The sequence below is a fragment of the Indicator indicator genome, chromosome 13 (genome assembly GCF_027791375.1).
Source record: "Indicator indicator isolate 239-I01 chromosome 13, UM_Iind_1.1, whole genome shotgun sequence".
Taxonomy (NCBI): Eukaryota; Metazoa; Chordata; class Aves; order Piciformes; family Indicatoridae; genus Indicator; species Indicator indicator.
This window is the reverse complement of record NC_072022.1, coordinates 9,571,264-9,599,262: the sequence shown is the minus strand read 5'-3', so window position 1 is coordinate 9,599,262 and position 27,999 is coordinate 9,571,264. Positions and strand designations below refer to the sequence as shown.

At 52.4% G+C, this 27,999-nt stretch overlaps 1 protein-coding gene across 4 annotated transcripts in view; it reads right to left on the bottom strand.

The window, feature by feature from the left end:
• Window positions 1-290: 290 nt before the first annotated feature.
• The window catches only part of SCHIP1 (schwannomin interacting protein 1), a 66,670-nt gene continuing 38,961 nt past the window's right edge, over window positions 291-27,999 (bottom strand). The window contains exons 1-7 of one of the 4 annotated variants that reach the window (XM_054386373.1): window positions 19,008-19,085; window positions 13,537-13,655; window positions 7,998-8,115; window positions 6,520-6,717; window positions 5,458-5,581; window positions 2,431-2,524; window positions 291-342 (exon numbers count right to left, since the gene is read on the bottom strand). In XM_054386373.1, coding sequence (XP_054242348.1) covers window positions 291-342; window positions 2,431-2,524; window positions 5,458-5,581; window positions 6,520-6,717; window positions 7,998-8,115; window positions 13,537-13,655; window positions 19,008-19,085 — 783 coding nt within the window. Of the gene's footprint in view, window positions 343-2,430; window positions 2,525-5,457; window positions 5,582-6,519; window positions 6,718-7,997; window positions 8,116-13,536; window positions 13,656-19,007; window positions 19,086-27,999 lie in introns of those variants that run through there. The other 3 variants (XM_054386374.1, XM_054386375.1, XM_054386376.1) reach the window with 3 other exon arrangements.

Here is a 27,999-nt window from a genome sequence, read left to right as displayed (position 1 = left end):
GGTGAAAAAAAAACAAAACCAAAACCAACCAAACAAACAAAAACAAACCAACAAAAAAAAACCCAAAACAACCCCCCAAAAATAAAATAAATTAAGAAGCAGAGGCCAAATCACCAGACAGAAAGCTTCAGACATGGTCAAGGACTAACACTGCTTTGCTTTTTTTTTTCTTCTTCCCCCCCCACCCCTTTTTTTTTTCCTCTTTTTTTTTTTTGTTTTATTTTTTTTCCTTTCTTCTGGACACACAGAGAAGCCAAAAAGGAAGCTGAGCTTGGGCTCTGCTCCCAGGTTCACTTTGCAGGCATCTTCTCTGCCATGTGCTTCTGCTGGCTCTCAGCGTGTCTGGGGGAGGGAGGAAAGAAAGAATCACAGAACTGTCAGGGTTGGAAGGGACCTCAAGGCTCAGCCAGTTCCAACCCTCCTGCCATGGGCAGGGACACCTCACACTACAGCAGGTTGCTCACAGCCACATCCAGCCTGGCTGCAAAAACCTCCAGGGATGAGGCTTCCACCACCTCCCTGGACAACCTGTGCCAGTGTCTCACCACCCTCATGGGGAAGAATTTCTTCCTAACATCCAATCTGAATCTCCCCATTTCGAGTTTTGTTCCATCCCCCCCAGTTCTGTCACTCCCTGAAACCCTCAAAAGTCCCTCCCCAGCTTTCTTGGAGCCCCCTTCAGATCCTGCAAGGCCACAAGAAGGTCTCCTGGGAGCCTTCTCCTCTCCAGACTGCACAACCCCAACTCTCTCAGGCTGTCTCCAGAGCAGAGCAGCTCCAGCCCTCTGCTCATCCTCATGGCCCTTCTCTGGACACCTTCCAGCCCCTCCAGATCCTTCCTGGAGCAGAGGAGAGGCTACAGAACTGGACACAGTTGTGTGTGATCTTCAGCAATGACCTTCAGCAAGGCAAGGAGACCTCACATCACCAGAGATGAAGCTTAGGAAGGGAGGTGGAACCCCAACCCACAGGGGTGGGGGGGGTTATGCTCCAGGGTAGTGTTTGAACAGCTTGCCCATTAGGTTGGACCTCAGGAAGAAGTTCTGCACAAGGAGAGTGGTGAAACACTGCAACAAGCTGCCCAAGGATGTGGTTGAGGCTCCATCCCTGGAGATGTTCAGTGTCAGACTTGCTGTGGCCCTGGGCACAGCCTGATCTAGTTGGAGGTTTCCCTGCTGATTGCAAGGGGGTTGGACAAGATGACCTCTGAGGGTCTCTCTCAGCCCTGTGCCATTTGTGACTCTGTCTGTGCTGCTCTGGCAGAGAACCAAAAAGAATATTTCCCTAAGGGAAAAAACAACACCAGGCAAGGGATGGGTGGTCTCTGCCCAGGCTCCTTCCTGGCAGGAAGGGAACAGGAGGTGGGTGAAGGGAAGAGGAAAGAAAACCCTTCTCTGGAGCAGTGGGAGGGGAGCTGGATTGGTTTGGGTCAGCTGGGATGGTGTGGGATTGGCTGGGATAGTTTTGGGTCAGTTGGAAGGTTTGGGCCAGCTGGGATGGTTTTGGGGTCAGCTGGGATGGTTTTGGGTCAGGTGGAAGGTTTGGGTCAGTTGGGATGGTTTTGGGTCAGGTGAAAGGTTTGGGTCAGTTGGAAGGGTTTGGGTCAGCTGGGATGGTTTTGGGGTCAGCTGGGATGGTTTTGGGTCAGGTGAAAGGTTTGGGTCAGTTGGAAGGGTTTGGGTCAGCTGGGATGGTTTTGGGGTCAGCTGGGATGGTTTTGGGTCAGGTGAAAGGTTTGGGTCAGTTGGAAGGGTTTGGGTCAGCTGGGATGGTTTTGGGGTCAGCTGGGATGGTTTTGGGTCAGGTGAAAGGTTTGGGTCAGCTGGGATGGTTTAGGGTCAGGTGGAAGGTTTGGGTCAGCTGGGATGGTTTTGGGGTCAGCTGGGATGGTTTTGGGTCAGGTGGAAGGTTTGGGTCAGTTGGAAGGTTTTGGGTCAGGTGAAAGGTTTGGGTCAGCTGGGATGGTTTTGGATCAGGTGAAAGGTTTGGGTCAGCTGGGATGGTTTAGGGTCAGGTGGAAGGTTTGGGTCAGCTGGGATGGTTTTGGGTCAGGTGGAAGGTTTTGGGTCAGGTGAAAGGTTTGGGTCAGCTGGGATGGTTTTGGATCAGGTGGAAGGTTTGGGTCAGCTGGGATGGTTTTGGATCAGGTGAAAGGTTTGGGTCAGCTGGGATGGTTTAGGGTCAGGTGGAAGGTTTGGGTCAGCTGGGATGGTTTTGGGTCTGCTGGGATGGTTTTGGATCAGGTGGAAGATTTAGGTCAGCTGGGATGGTTTCGGGTCAGTCTTTGGTCCCCCACAAAATGCTGGGCTAGGGGAGCTGGTGCCCCGTGCCACACAGCAAAGCCCCCCCCACCCTGAAGAGCCTCCAAAGGAAGATCAGTTGCTAAAGTGGCATGCATGGCCTGAAGGAAGCCCCAGGAGGCTGCTTCACCTGGTCAGGTCCTCGATGTCCACCAGCATGGCGTCCTGCTCCGTGTGCAGCTCGTCCCGGATGAGCAGCAGCTGCACCAGCTCCTCGTTCAAGCCTGGCACCAAGCAGAAAGGGGGTGAGTTGGTGATGCCCTGGGGGAGCCCAGGCTGGCAGCCAGCCATCCTCCTTCCCCAGCATGGTAGATGGTGTGGAGACCCTGGAAGGGACCTCCTCCGTGGATGTGTGGGGTTTGGGCTGAACTGGAAGCCCCTTGCCACTGCATCTTAGAAGCTCCAAGGTAAAGATGAACTTCTCAGAGCCCCTCTGCTCCAGAAGGATGCTCCATGGCATTGGATTCTTTGCTTGGGGTTGTGTCAAAGAGTGGGGAAGAAGCAGAAGAACGTGAGAGGAAGGCAGGAGGATGGGGCCAGACTCTTTTCCAACCAAACCAATTGTGTGGTTCTATGGGACCTGCCTGGGGGTTTGCCTGGCCCAGCCCCATCCCTTGCTGCTACTCACAGCTTGCTCAGGGCTGTTGTCCCAAAACATGGTTTTCCTGACTTTTTCCAGATATCCTCACACTGAGGTGAAGAAATATATCCATGGAGGAAAGGTCCTGAGAGTGGTTCCAAAACAAAGTGACCACTGATTATCCCAAGGCAGGGCCAACCTGCTGCACACTGTTCCTGGAGTTCCTCTGTCGCTTGGTCCTTGCTGCCTAGTGAGGCCACAGCTGAAGGACTGGGTCCAGGTCTGGGCTCCCCAGTTCAGGACAGACGGGGTGGGAGGGACAGGGTAGCCAGGGCTAGAGAGTCCAGGGCAGGCTGCAGAGCTGCTGAGGGGCCTGGAGCAGCTCTGTGAGGAGCAAAGGCTGAGAGCCCTGGGGCTGAGAGCCTGCAGAAGAACAGCCCCAGAGGGGAGCTGAGCAATGCTCAGCAAGAGCTGAAGGAGCTGTGGGGAGCAAGAGGCTGGGGCCAGACTCTGCTCAGTGGTGCCCAGGGACAGGCACAAGGGGCAATGGGCACAAAGTGGAACCCAGGAGGTTCCATCCGAACAGGAGGAGAAAGTTGTTTGTTGTGAGGGTGCTGGAGGCCTGGAGCAGGCTGCCCAGAGAGGTTGTGGAGGTCTCCTTGTGTGGAGAGCTTCCAACCCCCCCTGGGCATTGTGCTGCTGGGCAAGCTGCTGTGGGTGCCCTGCTGGAGCAGGGGTTGGACTGGGTGAGCTCCAGAGGTCCCTTCCAACCCTCACCATGCTGCAGTTCTGTGAAGCAAGCTCAGTGCTATTGACATGAACACTTTTGCTCCCATCCTTGAGTGCTTTCTAAATCAATGAGTTTCATTTTTTTTCCTCCTTTGCAACACAAAACAGCAAATCACAGCTTGATGGCATAGCTCTTCATCCTCAGCAGGGTGGCTTCCAAAAGAGATGCCAACCAACCAACACACAGAGGGAAGGAGCAGCACAGCAGCACCCAAACCAGCTTCCTTTTGACCTACAGCCACTTCTCTGGTGAGAAGTCTACCCCAAACTGGTTTATTAATTAATTGATTGGAAGATGTAGATTCAATGGAGGAAGGAAACCCTGGATCTTTAGACAGAGCAAAGACAGATTCTTGACAGTGAGGGTGGGGAGACACTGGCACAGGTTGCCCAGGGAGGCTGTGGATGTCCCCTCCCTGGAGGTGTTCAAGGCCAGGCTGGATGAGGCCTTGAGCAGCCTGGACTGGTGGGAGGTGTCCCTGCCCATGGCAGGGGGTTGGAACTGGATGATCTTGAAGGTACCTTCCAACCCATTCTATGAATCTATGAATCTATGAGGTGGTGTGGCACTGTCCCACACAATGATCCATGACACAGGAATTGCAGGAGTGGGTTTACCCCAGGGTGTTGGCTAAACTGGAGGGTTTATCCACTTCTGGATGGTTTGATGGCATGGCACCACATGATGGAGAGGGACTGTTTGCAGAGGCCTGCAGGGACAGGACCAGGGGCAATGGCTTGTTAGGAAGAATTTCTTTACTATGAGGGTGGTGGAACACTGGAACAGGTTGCCCAGGGAGGTGGTTGAGACTATATTCAAGGTGAGGCTAGACAGGGCTGTGGGGTCCTGATCAACCTGATCTAGTTGGGGATATCCCTGTTGACTGCAGGGAGGTTGGACTGGATGAGCTTTGGAGGTTCTTTCCAACCCAAACCATTCTGTGATTCTATGATTGTGTACAGCTCTGGAGCCCTCAGTACAGGAAGGACATGGAGCTGATGGAGAGGGTCCAGAGGAGGCCAGGAAAATGCTCAGGGGGTTGGAGCAGCTCTGCTCTGAGGCCAGGCTGAGGGAGCTGGGGGTGTTCAGCCTGCAGAAGAGAAGGCTCCAGGGAGACCTAACAGCAGCCTGCCAGGACCTGAAGGGGGCTACAAGAAGGCTGCAGAGAGACTGTTTGCAAAGGCCTGCAGGGACAGGACCAGGGACAATGGCTTCAGACTAGAGCAGAGCAGATTGAGATTGGATGTGAGGAACAAGTTCTGCACCAGGAGGCTGGTGGAACACTGGAACAGGTTGCCCAGGGAGGTGGTTGAGGCTCCATCCCTGGAGATATTGAAGGTGAGGCTGGAGAGGGCTGTGGGCAACCTGATCCAGTTGGGGATGTCCCTGCTGAGTGCAGGGGGTTGGACTGGATGAGCTTTGGAGGTCCCTTCCAGCCCAGACCATTCTGTGATTCTATGAAGATGCAGCCATAAAACCATGAGCAGCAGATGCTTCCAGGACAGGCAGACTTCCCAATACCAGGTTTGGAGTAAAAAGTGGGCTGTTAGGTGCCCTCTCTGATGGAGCCAACAGAGAGCTTTAGGAGAAATGCAGAGGGAGGAAGGGGAGGAAAGAAAGGAAGGAAAAAAGGCAAATCTGGAGAGACCTCCATCTGCAGCTGCTGTGGTGCTCCTCATACATGCAGAGGAGTTCCCATGCAGGCAGCAACATTTCTGTGTGTGCCCTGGAGGTCTGCTCTTCTTCAAAGGGGACAGAGGAAGGGATAACTAAGGAGTCTCACTTACTTTCTATCTGTGAGTGGAGATCATTGACTATCACTTGTAGCTGCCCAATAGTCATGTCTCGTAGGTCAGTGGGTTTTAAACTTCTCTTCATCAGGCATTCACTTATGTGAGGCATATGTGGCAGCTGGAAAGGAGAGGTCCATTTGTAACTCTTGTCTTCCAATCAGCTCTGTTTGGCACTGGGGATGTGCCTCCTCTCACAAGCCTGCCCCAAGGATTCCACCGGGACTACTCAACTGAGCTGAAACTTCCACACAAGGTTTGAGCCAAGTCTTACCATGTGCTGGTGTAAAGGGAGGGGAGGGAGCTGAGCAGTGGAGATCTCAGCAATGCTCAGCAAGAGCTAAAAGACCTGTGAGGGCCAAGAGGCTGGGGCCAGACACTTGTCAGTGGTGCCCAGGGACAGGACAAGGGGCAGTGGGCACAAAGTGGAACCCACGAGGAGAAAGTTGTTTGGAGTGAGGGTGCTGGAGGCCTGGAGCAGGCTGCCCAGAGAGGTTGTGGAGTCTCCTTGTGTGGAGAGCTTCCAACCCCTGCCCTGGCCATTGTGGTGCTGGGCAAGCTGCTGTGGGTGCCCTGCTTTAGCAGGAAGGTTGGGCTGGATGATCTCCAGAGGTCCCTTCCAACCCTCACCATTTTGTGATTCTGTGAGGGCAGCCTCATACCAAGGCAGGAAGGCTCCAGGATGGGATGGGATAAGCAGAGCACATCTTGGAGCATGAGCAGCACCATGCTTCCTAAAGGCATTAACATCCTTCACCCTTCATCATCTCATCTCATCTCATCTCATCTCATCTCATCTCATCTCATCTCATCTCATCTCATCTCATCTCATCTCATCTCATGCATCCATCCCCCTCCTGTAACACCCTGCGAAGCTGACCCATGCCAACCCTAACAACTCCTGATAACCAATCCATATCCCTGCTCTCTGCGGGTCCACAAGCTCCACCAGCAAGCACTGGTGGCCCATGTGCCCCTCTCCACCAGCAGAAGCCAGCAGCAGCAGGGCTGCTGTGGTTCCCCCCCTTCCCCCCACACCATCCCATGGCTCCTACTTACAAGATCTGCTACCGGTGACTTCTTCCTGTTCTGCTTCTCCACCTCCACCTGCATTTTGGCCATGGGCTTTGCCATAGCCAAGGCCATTTTGGCTTCAGCTTGGAGCTTCTTCTGCCTGGTGAGGAAATCCATGTCGTCAAGGGACTCTGACTCTTCCTCTGTTGTGTCTCTGTCAGAGTAGGATGAGCTCTGCTTGCTCTAGGAAAGCAGAAACTGAGTGTCACAGACCTACCCCCAGCCATGCCTCAGGGGTTTGCTCCTCCCTTAAGACAGTTTTGTCCACTTCCAGGAGGCAGAATGTCAACAGAAACACTGAAAAAACCACAGATTTCTTCTTATTTTCATCCATGTGGTTACCTTTAAAACTCAAGAGTGATTCTCAGGCAGGTCCCCTTGGCTATAGACAGCAACTTGAGCACTTGGAATGGAAAGAGAAGCCATCAATAGGTGGGGAAGAAGCCAACCAGATCAACAGGTGGGGAAGGACAGATTGGTTAGCATGGAGGAATGAAGCCTTGAGCAACCTGGGCTAGTGGGAGGTGTCCCTGCCCATGGCAGGGGGATCAAAAGTGGATGATCTTTAAGGTCCCTTCCATCCAAACCATTCTGTGAATCTATGAGATAAAAATCTGGGGCTGTGATGTTACTTTCACAAAGAAAAGACAGGGACCTGTTGGAGCAGGGCCAGAGCAATGCTGGCAGGGCTGGAAGCCCTCTGCTGTGAGGCCAGGCTGAGAGGGTTGGGATTGTGCAGCGTGGGAGGAGAAGGCTCCAGGGAGAGCTTCTGGTGGCTTTGCAGAGCTTAGAGGGATTGGTGAGAAAACTGGGGACAGGCTTTTGAGCAGAGCCTGTTGTGACAGGACAAGGGGTGATGGTTTGAAGATTCAGACTGCATGGAACAAAGAAGTTCCAGAGCCCAGAGAGGTGGGAGATGCCTCATGGCTGGAACCATTCCAGGTGAGGTTGTTTGGGGCTCTGAGCAACCTGCTGTAAGTTGCAGCTGTCCCTGCTGGCTGCAGGGCAGGGGGTGGACTGGGTGACCTTGAAAGGTCCCTTCCCACCCAAACCATGCCATGAGTCCATGAAAACTGGTGGGAGCTGGCACCACTTTGTATCCATTCCTGGCCTGATAATTACCAGAGCCAGAAAGAAAGGGAGGCTGAAGGAGGAAGGCAAACCACCACACGAAGGCATCTGCTCTACAGCAGCTTGGAGCCAGCCTGGGGCCATTCATACCTGCCCCTCAGCACCTCACATTTCTTTCATTGATGGCCATGGCACTTGGGGCCATGGTGGTGCTGGGCTGATGGTTGGACTGGATGATCTCAGAGGCCTTTTCCAACCGAAGCAACTCTGAGATGCTGCTCTGGGGTTGAGTGTCGCTGTTTGAACAGGATCAGCTCCCACCAAGCTTCCATGAGGGATGCCCTGTGTCTTCCACACTGCAGAAGCTGCAGAGGAAGGGTGCCCAGACCTACCATGGGTGACAAGGGAGTGTCCAGGCTGGTTTCTGTCTTGCTGTCATCGGCATCGCTGTCCTTGTCGCTGCCGCTGTCGTTCACGAAGCAGATCTGCAGGTTCATCCCACTTTGTAATCTGCAGGGACAAAGGGAGGGCTGACAACAGAGTCCCCCCAGCAGAGTCCCCCCAGCAGGGTCCCCCCACGCTGGCACTGCTGCCAGCAGCCTGATGGGTTGGGTGGCCAAGACGCTGCAGCCCCCTCTGCAGCGAGTCAGTGGCGGTTTAGAGGGATGCTCCTGTGCTGATGTCAGACTGGCCAAAGGAAAATGGAATCACAGAACCAGAGAATCATAGAATTATAGAGTCATAGAACCATAGAATCATAGAATCACAGAATGACAGAACCATAGAACCATAGAATGGTCCAGCCTGGAAGGGACCTCCAAAGCTCATCCAGTCCAACCCCCTGCACTCAGCAGGGACATCCCCAACTGGATCAGGTTGCCCACAGCCCTCTCCAGCCTCACCTTCAATATCTCCAGGGATGGAGCCTCAACCACCTCCCTGGGCAACCTGTTCCAGTGTTCCACCACCCTCCTGGTGCAGAACTTGTTCCTCACATCCAATCTCAATCTGCTCTGCTCTAGTTTGAAGCCATTGCTCCTGGTCCTGTCCCTGCAGGCCTTTGCAAACAGTCTCTCTCCATTCTGCTTGTAGCTCCCTCAGGTCCTGGCAGGCTGCTATTAGGTCTCCCTGGAGCCTTCTCCCGGCTCCCCCAGCTCCCTCCACCTGGCCTCAGAGCAGAGCTGCTCCAACCCCCTGAGCATTTTCCTGGCCTCCTCTGGACCCTCTCCATCAGCTCCATGTCCTTCCTGTACTGAGGGCTCCAGCCCTGCACACAGCACTGCAGGTGAGGTCTCAGCAGAGCAGAGCAAAGTGGCAGAATCACCTCTCTGGCTCTCTGGCAGTGCTGCTTTGGATGCAGCCCAGGCTGCCCTTGGCCTTCTGTGCTGCAAGCTCACACTGCCTGCTCCTGGCCAGCTTCTCATCCACCAGCACCCCCAAGTCCTTTTCCTCAGGGCTGCTTTCTATCCCCTCCTCCCCAAGCCTGCATTGATAGTGAGGATTGTTCTGGCCCAGGTGCAGGACCCTGCACTTGCTCTTGCTGAACCTCAGGAGGCTGCCCTGGGCACCACCTCTCCAGCTTGTCCAGGTGCCTCTGGCAGCCATCCTGTCCCTCTGGCATATGGACAGCAGCACTCAGTTGGTGCCATCTGCACACTGCTGATGGTGCCCTGGATCCTCCCCTCTAGAGCATTGATAAAAACATTCAAGGGCACAGGTCCCAGTAGAGACCCCTGAGGGACACCACTGTCACTGCTCTCCAGATGGACCTCAAGCCACTGAGCACCACCCTCTGGATCCAGCCAATTCCTTATGCACTGGACTCTCCACCCAGCCCATCCATATCTCTCCCACCTGGTGAGCAGGATGCTGTGGGACTGTGTCAAAGTCCTTGCAGCAGTCCAGAGAGATCACATCCAGATTCATCCCTTGCCCACTGACACAGCCACTCAGCCATAGAAAGCCACCAGGGTGGTCAGGCAGGATTTGCCCCTAGAGAAGCCACACTGGCTGTCTTGAATGACAGATGCAATTGATTAACTTAAGGCAAATGATTAACTCCAAATTCACTTCAAACCAATGATCTCATGCCAGCAAATAGTCAGCCAGCAAATCTCTCTCTCTCCAACCTGGCCATCATTTCGACTTTTTTTCTCCAAGAAGGTGGTCAACACCCACCCACAAGCCGAGCCAGCACCAGCAGTCCCCAGCGGCAGAGCAGGGGCAAGCTCCCAGCCAGCGGCAGTTCAGGCGGGGCCTGGGAACGCAGCAGCGCGGTGGGGACAATGCTTCTACCGCCACCTAGTGGCCGGCGCAGGAATGACAGAGAACCGCGCGGTCACATTGGATCACAGAATCACAGAACCATTCAGCTTGGAAAAGCCCCTCAGGATCACCAAGTCCAACCCAGAACCATACTCTGCAAAGTTCACTCCTAAACAATATCCCCAAGCACCACATCCAAACCACCCTGAAACACAGCCAGGGCTGGGGACTCTACCACCTCCCTGGGCAGCACATTCCAATCCCTGACCACTCTTGCTGGGAAAAAATGTTTCCTAATGTCCAGTCTAAACCTACCCAGTCCCTCTTGTTCTATCATTAATTACCTGTGAGAAGAGACCAGCACCAACCTCTCCACAACCTCCTTTCAGGTGGATGTAGACAGCCATGAGGTCTTCCTCAGCCTCCTCTGTTTCACACTAACCATCCCCAGCTCCTTCAGTCTCTCTCCATCAGATTTCTTCTCCAGGCCCTTCCTTGCCCTCCTCTGCCCTGGCTCCAGCACCTCTACATCTCTCTTGCATTGAGGTGCCCAAACTGGACACAGCACTCGAGGTGTGGCCTCCCCAGAGCTGAGTCCCAGGGGACAATCCCCTCCCTGCTCCTGCTGGACACAGCGTTGCTGATGCCAGCCCAAGATGAAGGGAGAGTACAAGATGAAACATTCCACAGAAAGTTGATAAAAATACACTGATTATATTAATTTAGAAAATATATAAGAGGATAAACCTGGTGAGGAGTAGCTGAGGGAACTGGGGGTGTTCAGCCTGGAGAAAAGGAGGCTGAAGGGAGGCCTCTAGGTGGCCCTGCTGTGGCAGGGGCACTGGACTGGATGATCTTTCAAGGTCCATTCCAACCTCTTAACATGGTGTGATTCTGTGACCCTCTGGCTCTTTACCCTCTGAAAGGACGCTGGAGCCAGGTGGGAGTTGGTCTCTTGTCCTGAGGAATAAGTGACAGGATGAGAGGTAATGGCCCCAAGTTACCCCAGGGGAGGTTTAGGTTGGCCATGAGGGGCAATTTCTTCCTTGAAAGTGTTGCCAAGCCCTGGCTCAGGCTGCCAGATGTGGTGCTGAGGGCCAAGGTTTAGTGGTGAGCTGGCACAGCTGGGTTAACGATCTTAAAGGTCTCTTCTAAGCCAAATGACTTTGTGAATCTCTATTTTTGATTTTGTGATTCTCTAGTTTTGATTTTGTGAATCTCTAGTTTTGATTTTGTGAATCTCTAATTTTGCTTTTGTGATTCCCTAGTTTTGATTTTGTGATTCTGTTTTTGATTTTGTGATTCTGTTTTTGATTTTGTGATACTCTAGTTTTGATTTTGTGATTCTCTATTTTCTCTCTAAATGTAAACATTTCTAGTCTCTATAAATGGTCCATAAAATAGCATTAGATGAAATACTTTTCTACAAAGCCCTGTGGTAATGAAACTCTTTGTTCAGAAGGGTAAAACCCCTCTTTGTGGCACCACTGTACCACCAGAGATTATTTTTGTGTCTTCTGGACCCCCCTACATTTTATTTGGACAGGTTCAGCCCACTTGAATTTTTCACCCTGTGAGGGGGTGAGACCCTGTGCCAGGTTGCCCTGAGGGGTGGGAGATGCCCCATCCCTGGAACCATTGCAGATCAGGTTGTCTGGGGCTCTGAGCAACCTTGAAATTATTAAGTGAAGCTGAAGTTTGAAGACGCTCACTGCATGAACTAGATCACAGAATCACAGAATGGTCTGGGTTAGAAGGGACCTCCAAAGCTCATCCAGTCCAACCCCCCTGCACTCAGCAGGGACATCCCCAACTGGATCAGGTTGCCCACAGCCCTCTCCAGCCTCACCTTCAATATCTCCAGGGATGGAGCCTCAACCACCTCCCTGGGCAACCTGTTCCAGTGTTCCACCAGCCTCATGGTGCAGAACTTGTTCCTCACATCCAATCTCAATCTGCTCTGCTCTAGTCTGAAGCCATTGTCCCTGGTCCTGTCCCTGCCTTTGCAAACAGTCTCTCTCCACCCTTCTTGTACTCTCCTTCAGCTACTGGCAGGTTGTTATTTGGTCTCCCCAGAGCCTTCTCTTCTCCAGTGATGACCATGAAAGTTCCTTTCCAACTCAACCCAATCTGGGATTGTGATCTATAATTCTGCACAAGCTTTTCAGGCCATGGTGGAGAGTCTGGACCACAACCAGCACCACCACACCACCAAAGAGCCTGGCTACAGCTGGTAATTCCTGGTGCAGCAGGTGCCAGGCCCTGCTGGGCGGTGTTAATTAGCCCTGAGTTGTAATTAGCAGCCAGTGGCTCCTTGCTTTAGCTGTCACTGCAGGGAGCAGAGCTGTTTTCCCTTTCCCACTCACTTGCAGGTGAGTTTAATTTCCCAGCTGCACCTCTCTGGTGTAAGAACAAGAAGATTCCCCCTGGCTTTATGCCTCTCCCAAGACTTTCTCTTTCTCCTGCACCATGGCAACAGGTAGCTCTTCACTCCCAGTGTGGGAGTTGTTTGATGTTCTCCCAGTGCCACCAGTCACTACCCAGCAACTGAACACAAACAACCCTTTCTGGAGCCTTCTGGGTGCACAAATTGATCTGTGGCACTGAACGCATTGCAGATGGTCCTGCTCACTGCAAGGGGGTGGGGGTGTGTGTGGACTAAATCACCTTTTAAGTGCTCTTCTGTGGCAGTTTTTCAGCTCCACCTTTAAAATTTTCCACAGATCTCCAACAGAAAGTGGTGGAGTGTAAATAAATCACCACTGGGTGTACAAAAGGAAAATACTGACAGTTCCAAACAATCCCTTTGGAGAGTTACCTACCATAAGAATTAGGCTGGTAAACTTTCTGTCTCTCCTTAATGTTGCGGGGGGGAGGGAATTTCAACCCACCACACCTTCCAACCATCCTGTGACTCTATTTTGAGCATTAACAGGGAGCTTAGTAAGGTCAGATCTGGAGGACTGGGGGCAGATCTGAGCTCCCCAGTTCAAGAGGGACGGGGAGCTACTGGAGAGCAGGGCAGGGGCTCATCTGCTGGAGAGCAGCTCCACAGAGAAGAACCTGAGAGTGCTGGGGGACAAGTTCACCATCATCCAGCAATGTGCCCTCAGGGCCAAGAAAGAAAATGGTGTTCTGTGGTGCATAGAGTGGCCAGAAGGTTGATGAAGATTCTCCTCCCCTTCTATTCTGTCCTAGTGAGGACACAGCTGGAGTTCTGGGTCCAATTCTGGGCTGCCCAGCTCAAGAGAGACAGGGAACTGCTGGAGAGAGTCCAGGGGAGGCTGCAGAGCTGCTGAGGGGCCTGGAGCAGCTCTGTGAGGAGCAAAGGCTGAGAGCCCTGGGGCTGAGAGCCTGCAGAAGAGCAGCCCCAGAGGGGAGCTGAGCAATGCTCAGCAAGAGCTAAAGGAGCTGTGGGGGGCAAGAGGCTGGGGCCAGACTCTGCTCAGTGGTGCCCAGGGACAGACCAAGGGGCAGTGGGCACAGACTGGAACCCAGGAGGTTGCACCTGACCAGGAGGAGAAAGTTGTTTGTTGTGAGGGTGCTGGAGGCCTGGAGCAGGCTGCCCTGGAGTGCCTTTCTGTGGAGATGTGCTCAGTGGTGAGGAAGCCCCCGGGTGGTTCCTGGAGGCAGGGCTGGCAGGCTGGCAGGGGGCTGTGTGCTCACCGGGAGGACAGGCTGGGCTTGCCGCTCTTGCTGCAGCTGCTGTACAGTCCGGGGCCATCGTCAAAGAAACTGCCCAGAGCCAACTTCTGCCTGATGGACTCCCGTTCATTCTTCTGGGCCTGAAAGGGAAGGCAGATGAGAGAGGATGAAGCTGCTGCACACACCAGGGCCCAGGAAGAAGAGTTGTCCCACCAAGTCCCAGCACCACACTCCTGACCCACCGCCACACTCAGCATCCCTCGTCCCACGCTCGGGTGGACCACATGGTCCTTCCCACCTGGGAAGCACATTGACAACTCTCTCTTTCCACCTATTAATAGAGATGAGCAGAGGGCTGGAGCTGCTCTCCTATGAGGACAGACTGAGAGAGTTAGGGTTGTGCAGTCTGGAGAGGAGAAGGCTCCCAGGAGACCTTCTTGTGGCCTTGCAGTACCTTAAGGGGACCTACAAGAAATCTGGGGAGGGACTTTGGAGGGTATCAGGGAGTGATAGGACTGGGGGGGGATGGAGCAAAACTAGAAGTGGGGAGATTCAGATTGGATGTTAGGAAGAAGTTCTTCCCCATGAGGGTGGTGAGAGACTGGCAGAGGTTGCCCAGGGAGGTGGTGGAAGCCTCATGCCTGGAGGTTTTTGCAGCCAGGCTGGATGTGGCTGTGAGCAACCTGCTGTAGTGTGAGGTGTCCCTGCCCATGGCAGGGGGTTGGAACTGGCTGATCCTTGAGGTCCCTTCCAACCCTGACAGTTCTATGATGTATCTATGCCCTCATCTGAGATGAGGCTGCATCTCAAATCCTGGGTTCAGTTTTGGGCCCTTCACTCCACAATGGACACTGAGGGGCTGGAACAAGTCCAGAGAAGGGCAACAAAGCTGGGCAAGGGTCTGGAGAACAGGGCTGGGGAGGAGCAGCTGAGGGAGCTGGGGGTGTTCAGCCTGGAGAAGAAGAGGGGAGACCTTCTGGCTCTCTACAACTCCCTGAGAGGAGATTGTAGCCAGGTGGGGGTTGGTCTCTTCTCTGTAGTCCCAGGTGATAGGAGAGGAAATGGCCTGAAATTGTGCCAGGGGAGGCTTAGTTTGGAGATGAGGAAAAATTTCTTTGCTGCAAGAATGGTCAGGGAATGGGACAGGCTGCCCAGGGAGGTGGTGGACTCCCTGGCCTGGAGGTGTTCAAGGAACCTGTGGCCATGGCACTGTGGGTCATGGTTTAATGGCCACGGTGGTGTTGGGTTGATGGTTGGACTGGAAGATCTCAGAGGCCTTTTCCAACCAAAAATTTCTATGATATGCAGCTACTGAGGTCATGCTTGCATCATCATCATCATCATCTTCCATGTTCCAACTCAAGCCTTACAAACCACCCACAATGCTTCTGCCAAGGTGCTTTGAGATGTGTTTTTAACCACTGCCATCAAATTATCTACTTAAAAAAAATAATTTTATATATATATATAATCTAAATACGTATGTGTATTTGGACAAACTACAAAGGGATTTAAAATGAATGACTGATCAAAACGATGGAGACCCCTGGGGAAGGATCAACGTGATGGAGATACCTCTGTAAGGATCAACATGATGGAGATCCCTGGGTGAGGATCAACATGATGGAGATCCCTGGGTGAAGATCAAGATGATGGAGATCCCTGGGTGAGGATCAAAATGATGGAGATCCCTGGGGAAGGATCAACATGATAGAGATCCCTGGTGAAGGATCAAAATGATGGAGATCCCTGGGGAAGGATCAACATGATAGAGATCCCTGGGTGAGGATCAAAATGATGGAGATCCCTGGGGAAGGATCAACATGATAGAGATCCCTGGTGAAGGATCAAAATGATGGAGATCCCTGGGGAAGGATCAACATGATAGAGAACCCTGGGTGAGGATCAAAATGATGGAGATCCTGGGAGATCAACATGATGGATCCTGGTGAGGATCAAAATGATGGAGATCCCTGGGTGAGTATCAAAATAATTGAGATCTCTGGGGAAGGATCAAAATGATGGAGATCCCTGTTTAAAATACTCAAGGTGCAACCAATGACAATCACAGATCTAAGCTCAAAACCAATACCAGCACTACCCTGGTGTCTGTCAGCCATGGCTGATACGCCAACAAATTCATCCAAGGTATTGAGAGAGGGACTATGCTGAAGGCCTCAAACATCTCGTTTGAAAATCATATCTAAATAATAACAAACAAAACATAATCCCCAATCAGGAGCACACCACAAAAGGAAACAGGGCAGGCAAGCACCAGCTGCTTCCAACCTGTTCATTAAAATAATTCAGCTTCCCATGTCTCAGCTGAGTGAAACCAAAGCACCTGTTTGGATACAAGGAAGTGAGAAACACCAAAATCATAGAATTATAGAATCATAGAATGGTCAGGGCCAGAAGGGTCCTCCAAAGCTCATCCAGTCCAACCTCCCTGCACTCAGCAGGGACATCCCCAACTAGATCAGGTTGCCCAGAGCCCTCTCCAGCCTCACCTTCAATATCTCCAGGGATGGAGCCTCAACCACCTCCCTGGGCAACCTGTTCCAGTGTTCCACCACCCTCATGGTGCAGAACTTGTTCCTCACATCCAATCTCAATCTGCTCTGCTCTAGTCTGAAGCCATTGTCCCTGGTCCTGTCCCTGCAGGCCTTTGCAAACAGTCTCTCTGCATTCTTCTTGTAGCCCCCTTCAGGTCCTGGCAGGCTGCTATTAGGTCTCCCTGGAGCCTTCTCTTCTCCAGGCTGAACACCCCCAGCTCCCTCAGCCTGGCCTCAGAGCAGAGCTGCTCCAACCCCCTGAGCATTTTCCTGGCCTCCTCTGGACCCTCTCCATCAGCTCCATGTCCTTCCTGTACTGAGGGCTCCAGACCTGCACACAGCACTGCAGGTGAGGTCTCAGCAGAGCAGAGCAAAGTGGCAGAATCACCTCTCTGGCTCTCTGGCAGCGCTGCTTTGGATGCAGCCCAGGCTGCCCTTGGCCTTCTGTGCTGCAAGCTCACACTGCCTGCTCCTGGCCAGCTTCTCCTCCACCACCACCCCCAAGTCCTTTTCCTCAGGGCTGCTTTCTATCCCCTCCTCCCCCAGCCTGCATTGATAGTGAGGATTGTTCCAGCCCAGGTACAGAACCCTGCACTTGCTCTTGCTGAACCTCAGGAGGCTGCCCTGGGCACCACCTCTCCAGCTTGTCCAGGTGCCTCTGGCAGCCATCCTGTCCCTCTGGCATATGGACAGCAGCACTCAGTTGGTGCCATCTGCACACTGCTGATGGTGCCCTGGATCCTCCCCTCTAGAGCATTGATAAAACCATCCAAGAGCACAGGTCCCAGTAGAGACCCCTGAGGGACACCACTGTCACTGCTCTCCAGATGGACCTCAAGCCACTGAGCACCACCCTCTGGATCCAGCCAATTCCTTATGCACTGGACTCTCCACCCAGCCCATCCATATCTCTCCCACCTGGTGAGCAGGATGCTGTGGGACTGTGTCAAAGTCCTTGCAGATAGATCACATCCAGATTCATCCCTTGCCCACTGACACAGCCACTCAGCCATAGAAAGCCACCAGGGTGGTCAGGCAGGATTTGCCCCTAGAGAAGCCACACTGGCTGTCTTGAATGACAGATGCAATTGATTAACTTAAGGCAAATGCTTAACTCCAAATTCACTTCAAACCAATGATCTCATGCCAGCTCCAGTGCTCACTACATACACCACCTTACACTGCCCAGTATATCCCAGAATGCCACCATGGGACCTCCAAAGATCATCCAGCCCAACCCCTCTGCTTAAGGAGGGGCACCCACAGCAGCTTATTTGGGGGTTAGCAGCAATTTGCCAGGCTCCTCATTTTGCCCTGAGATCCCCCTCCCAACCCTAGGGTAGAACATCCAGCTCCTAGTATCAGCTGATGGTGGCACTTCTGGAGTTGTACTGATGGGTACCAGAGTTGGTCCAAATAACCTTTGCTATGGTTCTGGCTCTTTGGAGGGGGGAAGAACCTAATTAGAGAGTGAATCATGGACTAATGGTTGCCAGCAGGACCCTGGCTCAGCTGGGTAGTGTCAGCACTCTGTGATTCATAGACTGACTGAATCATAGAACGTTAGGGGTTGGAAGGGACCTCCAAAGATCATCCAGTCCAACCCCCCTGCCAGAGCAGGATTTTCTAGGGCAGGTATAGTTTGGGTTGGAAGGGACCTTCAGGATCATCCAGATCCAACCCCCTTGCCATGAGCAGGGACACCTCCCACCAGCCCAGCTTGCTCAAGGCCTCATCCAGCCTGGCCTTGAACACCTCCAGGGAGGAGACATCCACAGCCTCCCTGGGCAACCTGTTCCTGTGTCTCCCCACCCCTCACTGGGAGGCATTTTAGTGATGTGAGGGGTTGCAATGCAGCAAAGCTGGTGGAGGTTGGGACCATTCCTTGGCCCCAAACAAGGTGCTGAGCCCATGCCTGGCCCTGGCTGGGGCACAGTCAGGCCACCAAAGCTATTTTTGCCAGGGTCTATCATTACCAGCCATGGACAATTACTATATTTAAAGCTGCAGAGCCATGGGCAGTGCCTCATTTTATCTCTGCAGAGCACAAGGGCTATTCCTGGATTTACAACCAGCTCTTGTCACCACAGAGCAGTTGTTTTGTTAAATCTCCTCCAGGGTGGATTTGCTGGGAAGCTCACAAACCAACTCAAAATGTGCATCTCAAGCCACGCTGCAAATCATCCCAAAGCCCCCAGGGTCTCCAAGAAGACCACATTTGGAATAATCTCTTTGGATTTTCTTTAGCATGAAGTGATCTGGAAAGGCAGAGGAAGGAAGGATTCCTGCCCTGTGCTGGTCCATCCAACAGCACTGAGTGCTTCCCTGCTCTCACACCTGAACTCCAGCAGCCTGGCAGGGTGGTGGGCAGCGTTTCCAGTGGCCCCTTCCTGCCCAGGGGGTGACTTCTGGCAGCCAAAAAGGTTCTTTTCTCACAGGCTCACAGGATATTAGGGGTTGGAAAGGACCTCTGGAGATCTCCAAGTCCAAGCCCCCTGCCAGAGCAGGAGCAGAGAATCCAGCACAACTCACACAGGAACACATCCAGACAGGGCTGCAAAGGCTCCAGAGGAGACACCTCAACCTCTCTGGGCAGCCTGTGCCAGGGCTCTGGGACCCTCCCAGGGAAGAAGTTCCTCCTCATGGTGAGGTGGAACCTCCTGTGCTGCAGTTTCCATCCATTGCTCCTTGTCCTATCCCAGGGCACAACTGAGCAGAGCCTGTCCCTGTCCCTTCCTTCCTGACCCCCAGCCCTCAGCGCTTGATAGACATTGATCAGATCCCTCTCAGCCTTCTGCTCTCCAGATTAAACAGCCCCAGGGCTCTCAGCCTCTCCTCACAGGCAGTGCTCCAGTCCCTTCCTCATCCTCGTAGCCTTCCCTTGGACTCTCTCCAGCAGCTCCCTGTCCCTCTTGAACCGGGGAGCCAAGAACTTACCTTTTTATAGCTGCCCTCCCCGCCGGGCGCGGCTGCTTTCCTGATGACGTCCCCCATGCCATCACCCTCCTGACTCATCTCCTTCGCTCCCAGCGCCTCACGTGGACACTGAAACGCTCCCTTGGGGGCATCTCAGGCCTTTCTCTGTTCTTCAGATAGCTCCCATGGGATGGAAAGCTTCTTCCTGGAGCCCAGACCCGCAGCCAGACGCTGCCCTCCCGGCCGGCCAGGGCGCTGCGAGCCCTCCGGCAGCCTCTCGCTTCCCCCTTCCACCTTGCTTTGCCCTAATAAAGTCAATGGCAGCGCTGCAGCCTTGGCCAGCTGCTGAGGGAGGCGAGGGCTGCACGGGCCAGGGAAGCTGTGTCCTGCTCCAGCCACTGCCAGAGCCCGATAAAAATAGCCCCAAGCCCTCAGCAGCTACACAAGGGCAGGAACAACCCCGGGGGCTGACGGCAAAATCCAAGTCCGGCGACGTAGGCACGGACAGAGGAGGCAGGAGGAGGAGGCTTTCTCCCGGGGTTTTCTCCGTGGGAGGTTATCCAGATGAAATCCCAGGGGCTGGAGGAGCTGCTGATGGCTTGGGGTGGTGGTAGAAGCCTCATCCCTGGAGGTTTTGAAGGCTAAGCTGGATGTGGCTGTGAGCAACCTGCTGTAGTGTGAGGTGTCCCTGCCCATGGCAGGGGGGTTGGAACTGGCTGAGCCTTGAGGTCCCTTCCAACCCTGACAATTTCTGTGACCCGATGATCCCGAGCAGCCCTCAGCCACCGCAATGGCAACCACGAGACAAAGTTTTTGTTTCCACCCTTTGACACAGAAAACCTCAGACAGGACCCCCCAGGAGCTATTTCTCGGGTAAATCAGCTTTCTCAGCTGGGAGAAACACATTCCTAACAGCTCAAGGAGGTGGTCGACCTCCACCTGCCACCCATCTGCTGGGCTTGTTATACCCCGAGGACCCCCACACCGCCTGCTCACTCCTTGGGGTGGCTGAGAACCCCAGAGCTGGATCCTGGAGGACTCAGCAGCTCACAAACCTGCACTGCTTGCAGACCAAGGCTCTCCTGGAATTCTAGGCTGCCCAAAACAGCATCTGATCCCCCAAACTCCACACAAATCCTGCCCTGAGCTGGTGCCTGACGGCTCAGCAGCCCCCAAACCTGCAGTGCTTGCAGACCAAGTCTCTCACAGAGGGCTCAGCAGCCCCCAACCTGCACTGTTTGCAGACCAAGGCTCTCCTGGAGGGCTCAGCAGCCCCCAACCCGCACTGCTTGCAGACCAAGGCTCTCCCGGAGGGCTCAGCACCCCCAACCCGCACTGTTTGCAGACCAAGGCTCTCCCAGAGGGCTCAGCACCCCCAACCCGCACTGTTTGCAGACCAAGGCTCTCCCGGAGGGCTCAGCACCCCCAACCTGCACTGTTTGCAGACCAAGGCTCTCCCAGAGGGCTCAGCAGCCCCAACCGCACTGCTTGCAGACCAAGGCTCTCCCGAGGGCTCAGCACCCCCAACCTGCACTGCTTGCAGACCAAGGCTCTCCCAGAGGGCTCAGCAGCCCCCAACCTGCACTGTTTGCAGACCAAGGCTCTCCCAGAGGGCTCAGCAGCCCCAACCCGCACTGCTTGCAGACCAAGGCTCTCCCAGAGGGCTCAGCACCCCCAACCCGCACTGTTTGCAGACCAAGGCTCTCCCAGAGGGCTCAGCAGCCCCCAACCCGCACTGCTTGCAGACCAAGGCTCTCCCGGAGGGCTCAGCACCCCCAACCCGCACTGTTTGCAGACCAAGGCTCTCCCGGAGGGCTCAGCACCCCCAACCCGCACTGTTTGCAGACCAAGGCTCTCCCGGAGGGCTCAGCACCCCCAACCTGCACTGTTTGCAGACCAAGGCTCTCCCGGAGGGCTCAGCAGCCCCCAACCCGCACTGCTTGCAGACCAAGGCTCTCCCGGAGGGCTCAGCACCCCCAACCCGCACTGCTTGCAGACCAAGGCTCTCCCGGAGGGCTCAGCACCCCCAACCCGCACTGTTTGCAGACCAAGGCTCTCCCGGAGGGCTCAGCACCCCCAACCCGCACTGCTTGCAGACCAAGGCTCTCCCGGAGGGCTCAGCACCCCCAACCTGCACTGTTTGCAGACCAAGGCTCTCCCGGAGGGCTCAGCACCCCCAACCCACACTGTTTGCAGACCAAGGCTCTCCCGGAGGGCTCAGCACCCCCAACCCGCACTGTTTGCAGACCAAGGCTCTCCCGGAGGGCTCAGCACCCCCAACCCGCACTGTTTGCAGACCAAGGCTCTCCCGGAGGGCTCAGCACCCCCAACCCGCACTGTTTGCAGACCAAGGCTCTCCCGGAGGGCTCAGCACCCCCAACCCGCACTGTTTGCAGACCAAGGCTCTCCCGGAGGGCTCAGCACCCCCAACCCGCACTGCTTGCAGACCAAGGCTCTCCCGGAGGGCTCAGCACCCCCAACCCGCACTGCTTGCAGACCAAGGCTCTCCCGGAGGGCTCAGCAGCCCCCAACCCGCACTGCTTGCAGACCAAGGCTCTCCCGGAGGGCTCAGCACCCCCAACCCGCACTGCTTGCAGACCAAGGCTCTCCCGGAGGGCTCAGCACCCCCAACCCGCACTGCTTGCAGACCAAGGCTCTCCCGGAGGGCTCAGTACCCCCAACCCGCACTGCTTGCAGACCAAGGCTCTCCCGGAGGGCTCAGCACCCCCAACCCGCACTGTTTGCAGACCAAGGCTCTCCTGGAGGGCTCAGCAGCCCCCAACCCGCACTGCTTGCAGACCAAGGCTCTCCTGGTCTCCTGGAGATCTGGGCTGCCCCAAACAATCCCTGCTCCCCCCCACCCCACCCCCCCCACCCCCAGACTCCACACAAATCCTGCCCAGACCTGTTTGGGTTCCAGCTGTGGATGGGTAGCAAGAAGCAGAAATAAGCTGCTGAGGGCTGGAATTCCTATAGGGAATCCTTAGAAAGATGGAATCTACAGCACAATTTCCCAGCTGCTCCTCAAAACCGTGGCAGACCCCCAACCAAAATGCCTCTTTCTGGGGGGGACACAACCAGGAAAAACTTTTAACACTAAACAATTTTCACACTGAGGAGTTTCAATACTGAATAATGTTGATGGGAAAGAATTTTATCACTGAATAATTTCAACACTGAAAAATTTTGATACTAAATACTTTTAATACTGAATAATTTGGACACTAAATAATTTTAATACTGAATAATTTGGACACAAAATGATTTAATACTGAATAACGTTGACACTAAATTATTTTAATATTGAATAATTTGGACACTAAATGATTTTAATACTGAAAATTTTTGAGACTGAAAGATTTTGATGCTAAATAATTTTAATACTGAATAATGTTGACACTGAATAATTTTAATACTGAATAATTTGGACACTAAATGATTTTAATATTGAAGAATTTGATTTTGATACTGAAAAATTTTGAGAGTGAAAAATTTTGATGCTAAATAATTTTAATACTGAATAATTTTGACACTAAATGATTTTGATACTGAAAAATTTTAAGACTGAAAAATTTTGATACTAAATAATTTTGATGCTGAACAATTTGGACACTAAATGATGTTAATACCGAAAAATGTTGATACTAAATAATTTTACCACTGAATAATTTGGACACTAAATGATTTTAATAGTGAAAAATGTTGATACTAAATAATTTTAATACTGAATAATTTGGACACTAAATTATTTTAATACTGAAAAATTTTGATACTGAAAAATGTTGATACTAAATAATTTTAATACTGAATTATTTGGACACTAAATAATTTTAATGCTGAATAATTTGGACACTAAATGATTTTAATACTGAAAAATTTTGAGACTGAAAGATTTTGATGCTAAATAATTTTAATACTGAACAATTTGGACACTAAGTGATTTTGGTACTGAATGATTTTGATACTGAATAATTTTGACACTGATTTTAATACTGAAAATTTTTGATACTGAAACATCCTAATACTGAATTTTTTTTTGACACTGAAAAATTTTAATACTGAATCACTTTGATGCTAAATGACTTTGATAGTGAAAAATTTTGATGCCAAATAATTGTAACACTGCCAAGTTTTGCTACTGCATAATTTTGAGAGCAAACAATTTTGCTGTGAAATAATTTTTAGTACTGAAAATTTCTGATGATGACAAATTTTGATACTGAATGACTTCAACACTGAATAATTTTGACACTAAATGATTGAATGTTGAATACTTTTGACACTGAATAAATTCAATCCTGAGCAATTCTGATGCTGAATAGTTTTAATACTGAACCATTTCAATCCAGAAAATTTTGATATTGAATGATTTTGATGCTAAATAATTTTAATACTGAACCATTTCAATCCAGAAGAATTTTGATATTGAATGACTTTGATATGGAATCAATTTAATACCGAATATTTTTTGATACTGAACAATTTTTGCTGCTGAATCATTTTGATTCTGAATCACTCTGCTGCTGAATCATTTTGCTACTGAATCATTTGAATACTGAATCATTTGAATGCTGACCAATTTTGCTACTAAATCATTGAAATACTGAAAAAATGTGCTACAAAATCATTGAAACACTGAAAAATTTTGATCCTAAATCCTTGAAACACTGAAAAAATTTGCTACTAAATCATTGAAACACTGAAAATTTTTGCTACTAAATCTCTGAAACACTGAAAGATGTTGATACTAAATCAAACACTGAAAAGTTTTGATTCTAAATCACTGAAACACTGAAAAATTTTGATCCTAAATCCTTGAAACACTGAAAAATTTTGCTACTAAATCAAACACTGAAAAGTTTTGATTCTAAATCACTGAAACACTGAAAAACTTTGCTACTAAATCATTGAAACACTGAAAACATTTGATACTAAATAATTGAAAGAATGGGGAAAAAAAGGATATTAACTAATTTTAAACACAGACCAATTTGAATATCCCTCCACAGTTCACAGGTTCCCCTATCAGATCCAAGTCACGCTGACATCTCCTCACCCCAGATTTCTGTTCTACTTATCAGCTCTCACAGCATCAAAATCCTGCCCCGCTGCATTCTTCTGCTGTGAAGTTTCAGGAAACCCCCAGCAATAACCAAGAGGATTGTTCAGTTCCATTCTTGGCCCAGGATGCTGCTTTGTAACTGGAATTCCCAAGGGAAACAAAGTCCTGCTCTGGATGTGTAATGGTTTTTACTTCCCCTGCACCGCTGACTCATTGTCTCCTTTCCTGCTCTTGCTGAATTCACTTCCTCTGCTGGCGTGGGGATGGATCCTGACACAATAAATCTAACAAAAAAACAACCCCAAAAAAACAAACCAAACCAAACCAAACCAGACTAATGCCCTGGCCTGGGAGGAAGGAAGGAAGTGATGGGCAGGAGCTGGGGGCTGGGGGCTGCGCCTGCACTGTGCCCCAAGCTTCCTCTTGGAGTGGGGGCAGTCACGGAGTCATGAACTGCTTTGGGTGGGAAGGGACCATCAAAGGTCACCCAGTCCAACCCCCCCTGCAGCCAGCAGGGACAGCTGCAGCTAGAGCAGGTTGCTCAGAGCCCCAAACAACCTCACCTGGGATGCTTCCAGCCATGGGCATCTCCCACCTCTCTGGGCAACCTTAGCCAGGCTCTCACCACCCTCATCTTAAAAACATTTCTTTCTTCTCTCCATCTAAATCTCCCTTTTTCAGTTCAAACCTCCCCCCTTGTCCTGTCCCAACAGGCCCTGCTCAGAAGTCTGTCCCCAGCTTCCTGCTCAGCTCCTTTCAGCACTGCAAGGCCACCAGAAGCTCTCCCTGGAGCCTTCTCCTCTCCAGGCTGCACAACCTCAACTCTCTCAGCCTGGCTCCCAGCAGAGGGCTTCCAGCCCTGCCAGCATTGCTGTGGCCTCCTCTGCCCCTGCTCCAACAGGTCCCTGTCTGTGCTGAGGACTCCAGAGCTGCCCCAGCACTGCAGGGAGGGTCTCAGCAGAGCACAGCAGAGGGGCAGAATCCCCTCCCTGCCCCTGCTGCCCACCCTGCTGGGGATCAGCTGAGGACAGGCTGGGGCTGGGCTGGCAGTGCTCGGTGCTGGCTCACGTGGAGCTTCTCTTCAGCCAGCACCCCCAAGTCCTTTTCCACAGGGCTCCTCTCCAGTCCTTCCTTCCCCAGCCTGGGTTGATACCAGGACCTTGCACTTGGCTCTGTTGAACAGGGGGCATCCCCTGAGCAGATCCCACATGTGCTCTTGTGGCCAAGAGAGCCAATGGGATCCTGGGATGTATCAAGAAAGGTGTCCAGCAGGGCTAGGGAAGTTCTACTTCTCTACTCTGCCCTGCTGAGACCACACCTGGAATACTGTGTCCAGTTTTGGGCTCCCCAGTTGAAGAGAGACAGAGACCTGCTGGAGAGAGTCCAAGGGAGAGGCAGGAGGATGCTTAGGGGACTTGAGCATCTCCCTGGGAGGAGAGACTAAGAGCCCTGGGGCTGCATCTGGAATATTGTGTCCAGTTCTGGGTTCCTCAGTTCAAGAGGGACAGGAAGCTACTAGAGAGAGTCCAGCACAGAGCCACAAAGATGCTGCAGCCAGTGGAACATCTTCCTCAGGAGGAGAGCCTGAGGGAGCTGAGGGCTCTGTAGCTTGGAGAGGAGGAGCCTGAGAGGTGACCTCATTGCTGGGGCTAAAGATGTGCAGGGGGAGTGCCCAGAGGCTGGAGCCAGGCTCTGCTGGGTGATGCCCAATGCCAGCACCAGGGGCAGTGGTGGAAGCTGAGGCATAGGAAGTTCCATGGAAGCAGGAGGAAGAATTATTTCCCTGTGAGGGTGACAGAGCCCTGGAACAGGCTGCCCAGGGGGGTTGTGGAGTCTCCCTCTCTGGAGATATTCAAGACCTGCCTGGCTGTGTTCCTGTGTGCCCTGCCCTGGGTGCTCCTGCTCTGGCAGGGGGTTGGACTGGCTGAGCTTTGGAGGTCCCTTCCAACCACTCTGTGATTCTGTGATCACCAAGTCCAACTGCTCACCTGGAGCTCACAATCCCACCACTGCTGCTAAGTCACCTCCCTCAGCACCACACCCAGGAGGCCAGCTGAACTTCTGGATGTCAAACCCCACAAGACAAATGAACTTTGTGGTTGTCTCAGGTTGGCACCACCAGCCTAGAAGTCCTTGCATGTCACATCACATCAGAAGGAATGGCCACAGCCACCACAGCTCCTTCAGCAGCCTGTGGCAATACTGTTGGAGGGTAGAGTTGGCCAGGGCCAGCTCACCCTGCTTTTCTTTTTATAGCATTCAAGGAAAGCTGAAAGGAGGTTGTAGCCAGGTGGGGGTTGGGCTCTTCTCCCAGGCACCCAGTGACAGAAGCAGAGGACACAGCCTCAAGCTGCATCAGGGGAGGTTTAGGCTGATGTGAGGAAGAAATTCTTCCCAGACAGAGAGATTGGCCACTGGGATGTGCTGCCCAGGGAGGTGGTGGAGTCACCATCCCTGGAAGTGTTCAAAAAGAGCCTGGCTGAGGCCCTTGGTGCCATGGTTGAGTTGATTGGATGGTGCTGGGTGATAGGTTGGACTGGGTGATCTCCAAGGTCTTTTCCAACCTGCTTAACTCTGTGTGATTCTGTGTGTGTGATTCTCACCTGGAGCAGGTCAGCTGGGCTGTCCCTAGGGCAGGAGCACATGGCCATGGAGCCAGCACCACAGGCAACACAGGGGTGGGGGACAGCCAGGCTCATCCTCAAGCTAGGTGAGGAAGTGGGACACATCCAGTTGTGTGTGCTTTAACCATGCCTCATTGTTCACAGACAAGCCAGCAGCTGCATTGAACCCTGGCTGTGCACAGGGAACACTTGCTGGAGTCACACAACCAGGGGATGGCTTTGCTTGGAAAAGACCTTGAAGATCATCCAGTCCAACCCTTAGTCCAGCACTGCCAGCTCACCACTAACCCCTGGCCCTCAGCACCACATCCACACAGCTTTGAAACCCCTCCAGGGATGGAATTTCTTTTTTTTTTTTTAGGGGGTATTAGGGGAAAAAAAAAAAAATCCTGAGAGTGTGGTGAGGCATTGGAAGAGGATGGGCAGGGAGGTGGTGGAGTCACCATGCCTGGAGGAGTTCAGGGGATGTGTGGATGTGGCACTCTCAGACATGGGTTAGTGGCTGTGGTGGTGTTAAGGCAATGGTTGGACTTGATGACCTTACAGGTCTGTTCCAGCTGAGATGATTCTGGGATTCTCTGAAGCTATGGAGACTCCACCACTGCCCTGGGCAGCCTGGGCCAGGTCCTGACAACCCTTTCCATAACAAAATTGTTCCTCATGCCCAGCCTAAACCTCCCTGGGGCAGCTTGAGGCCATTTTCTCTTGTCCTATCACTTGTTCCCTGGGAGAAGAGCCCAACCCCTACCTGGCCCCTACCTGGCTCCAGCCTCCTTTCAGGGAGCTGTAGGGAGCCAGAAGGTCTCCCCTCAGCCTCTTTTTCTCCAGGCTGATCAAGCCCAGTTCCCTCAGCTGCTCCCTACCACATCTGTTCTCCAGACCCCTCACCAGCTTTGTTGCCCTTCCCACCTGGCTTCAACCTCCTTCCAGGGATCTGTAGGGATCTAGAAGGTCTCCCAGTCTCTATTCCACAAAACTTTTGTTACATTGGAAAGCACAGAACAAAGCTCTCCTGAAGGGTCCCTGCACAGCAGCCTTCCAGTGCTACCAGTACAAGGCACTTAGAACAGGTCCCTGCAAAGTTAGGGATGAGCTGGATCATGTCCTGCTCCTGCTTCCCTAAGGTTTAGCAGCAGCCACAGGCAAGAGGCCAAGGCAGCAGCTCTCCAGCTCTGCTCCATGGTGAGTTTTGTGGCATTAGAGATTTACTCCAAGGCTACTCTCTCGAGGTTCTATTCAGCCATGAGAATTTGTATTCACTTGACTAAAAAGCTGCTGACAGCCTGCTATGTCTCCATGCCACAAAAGCCTAGGAAGCCCTAAAGAG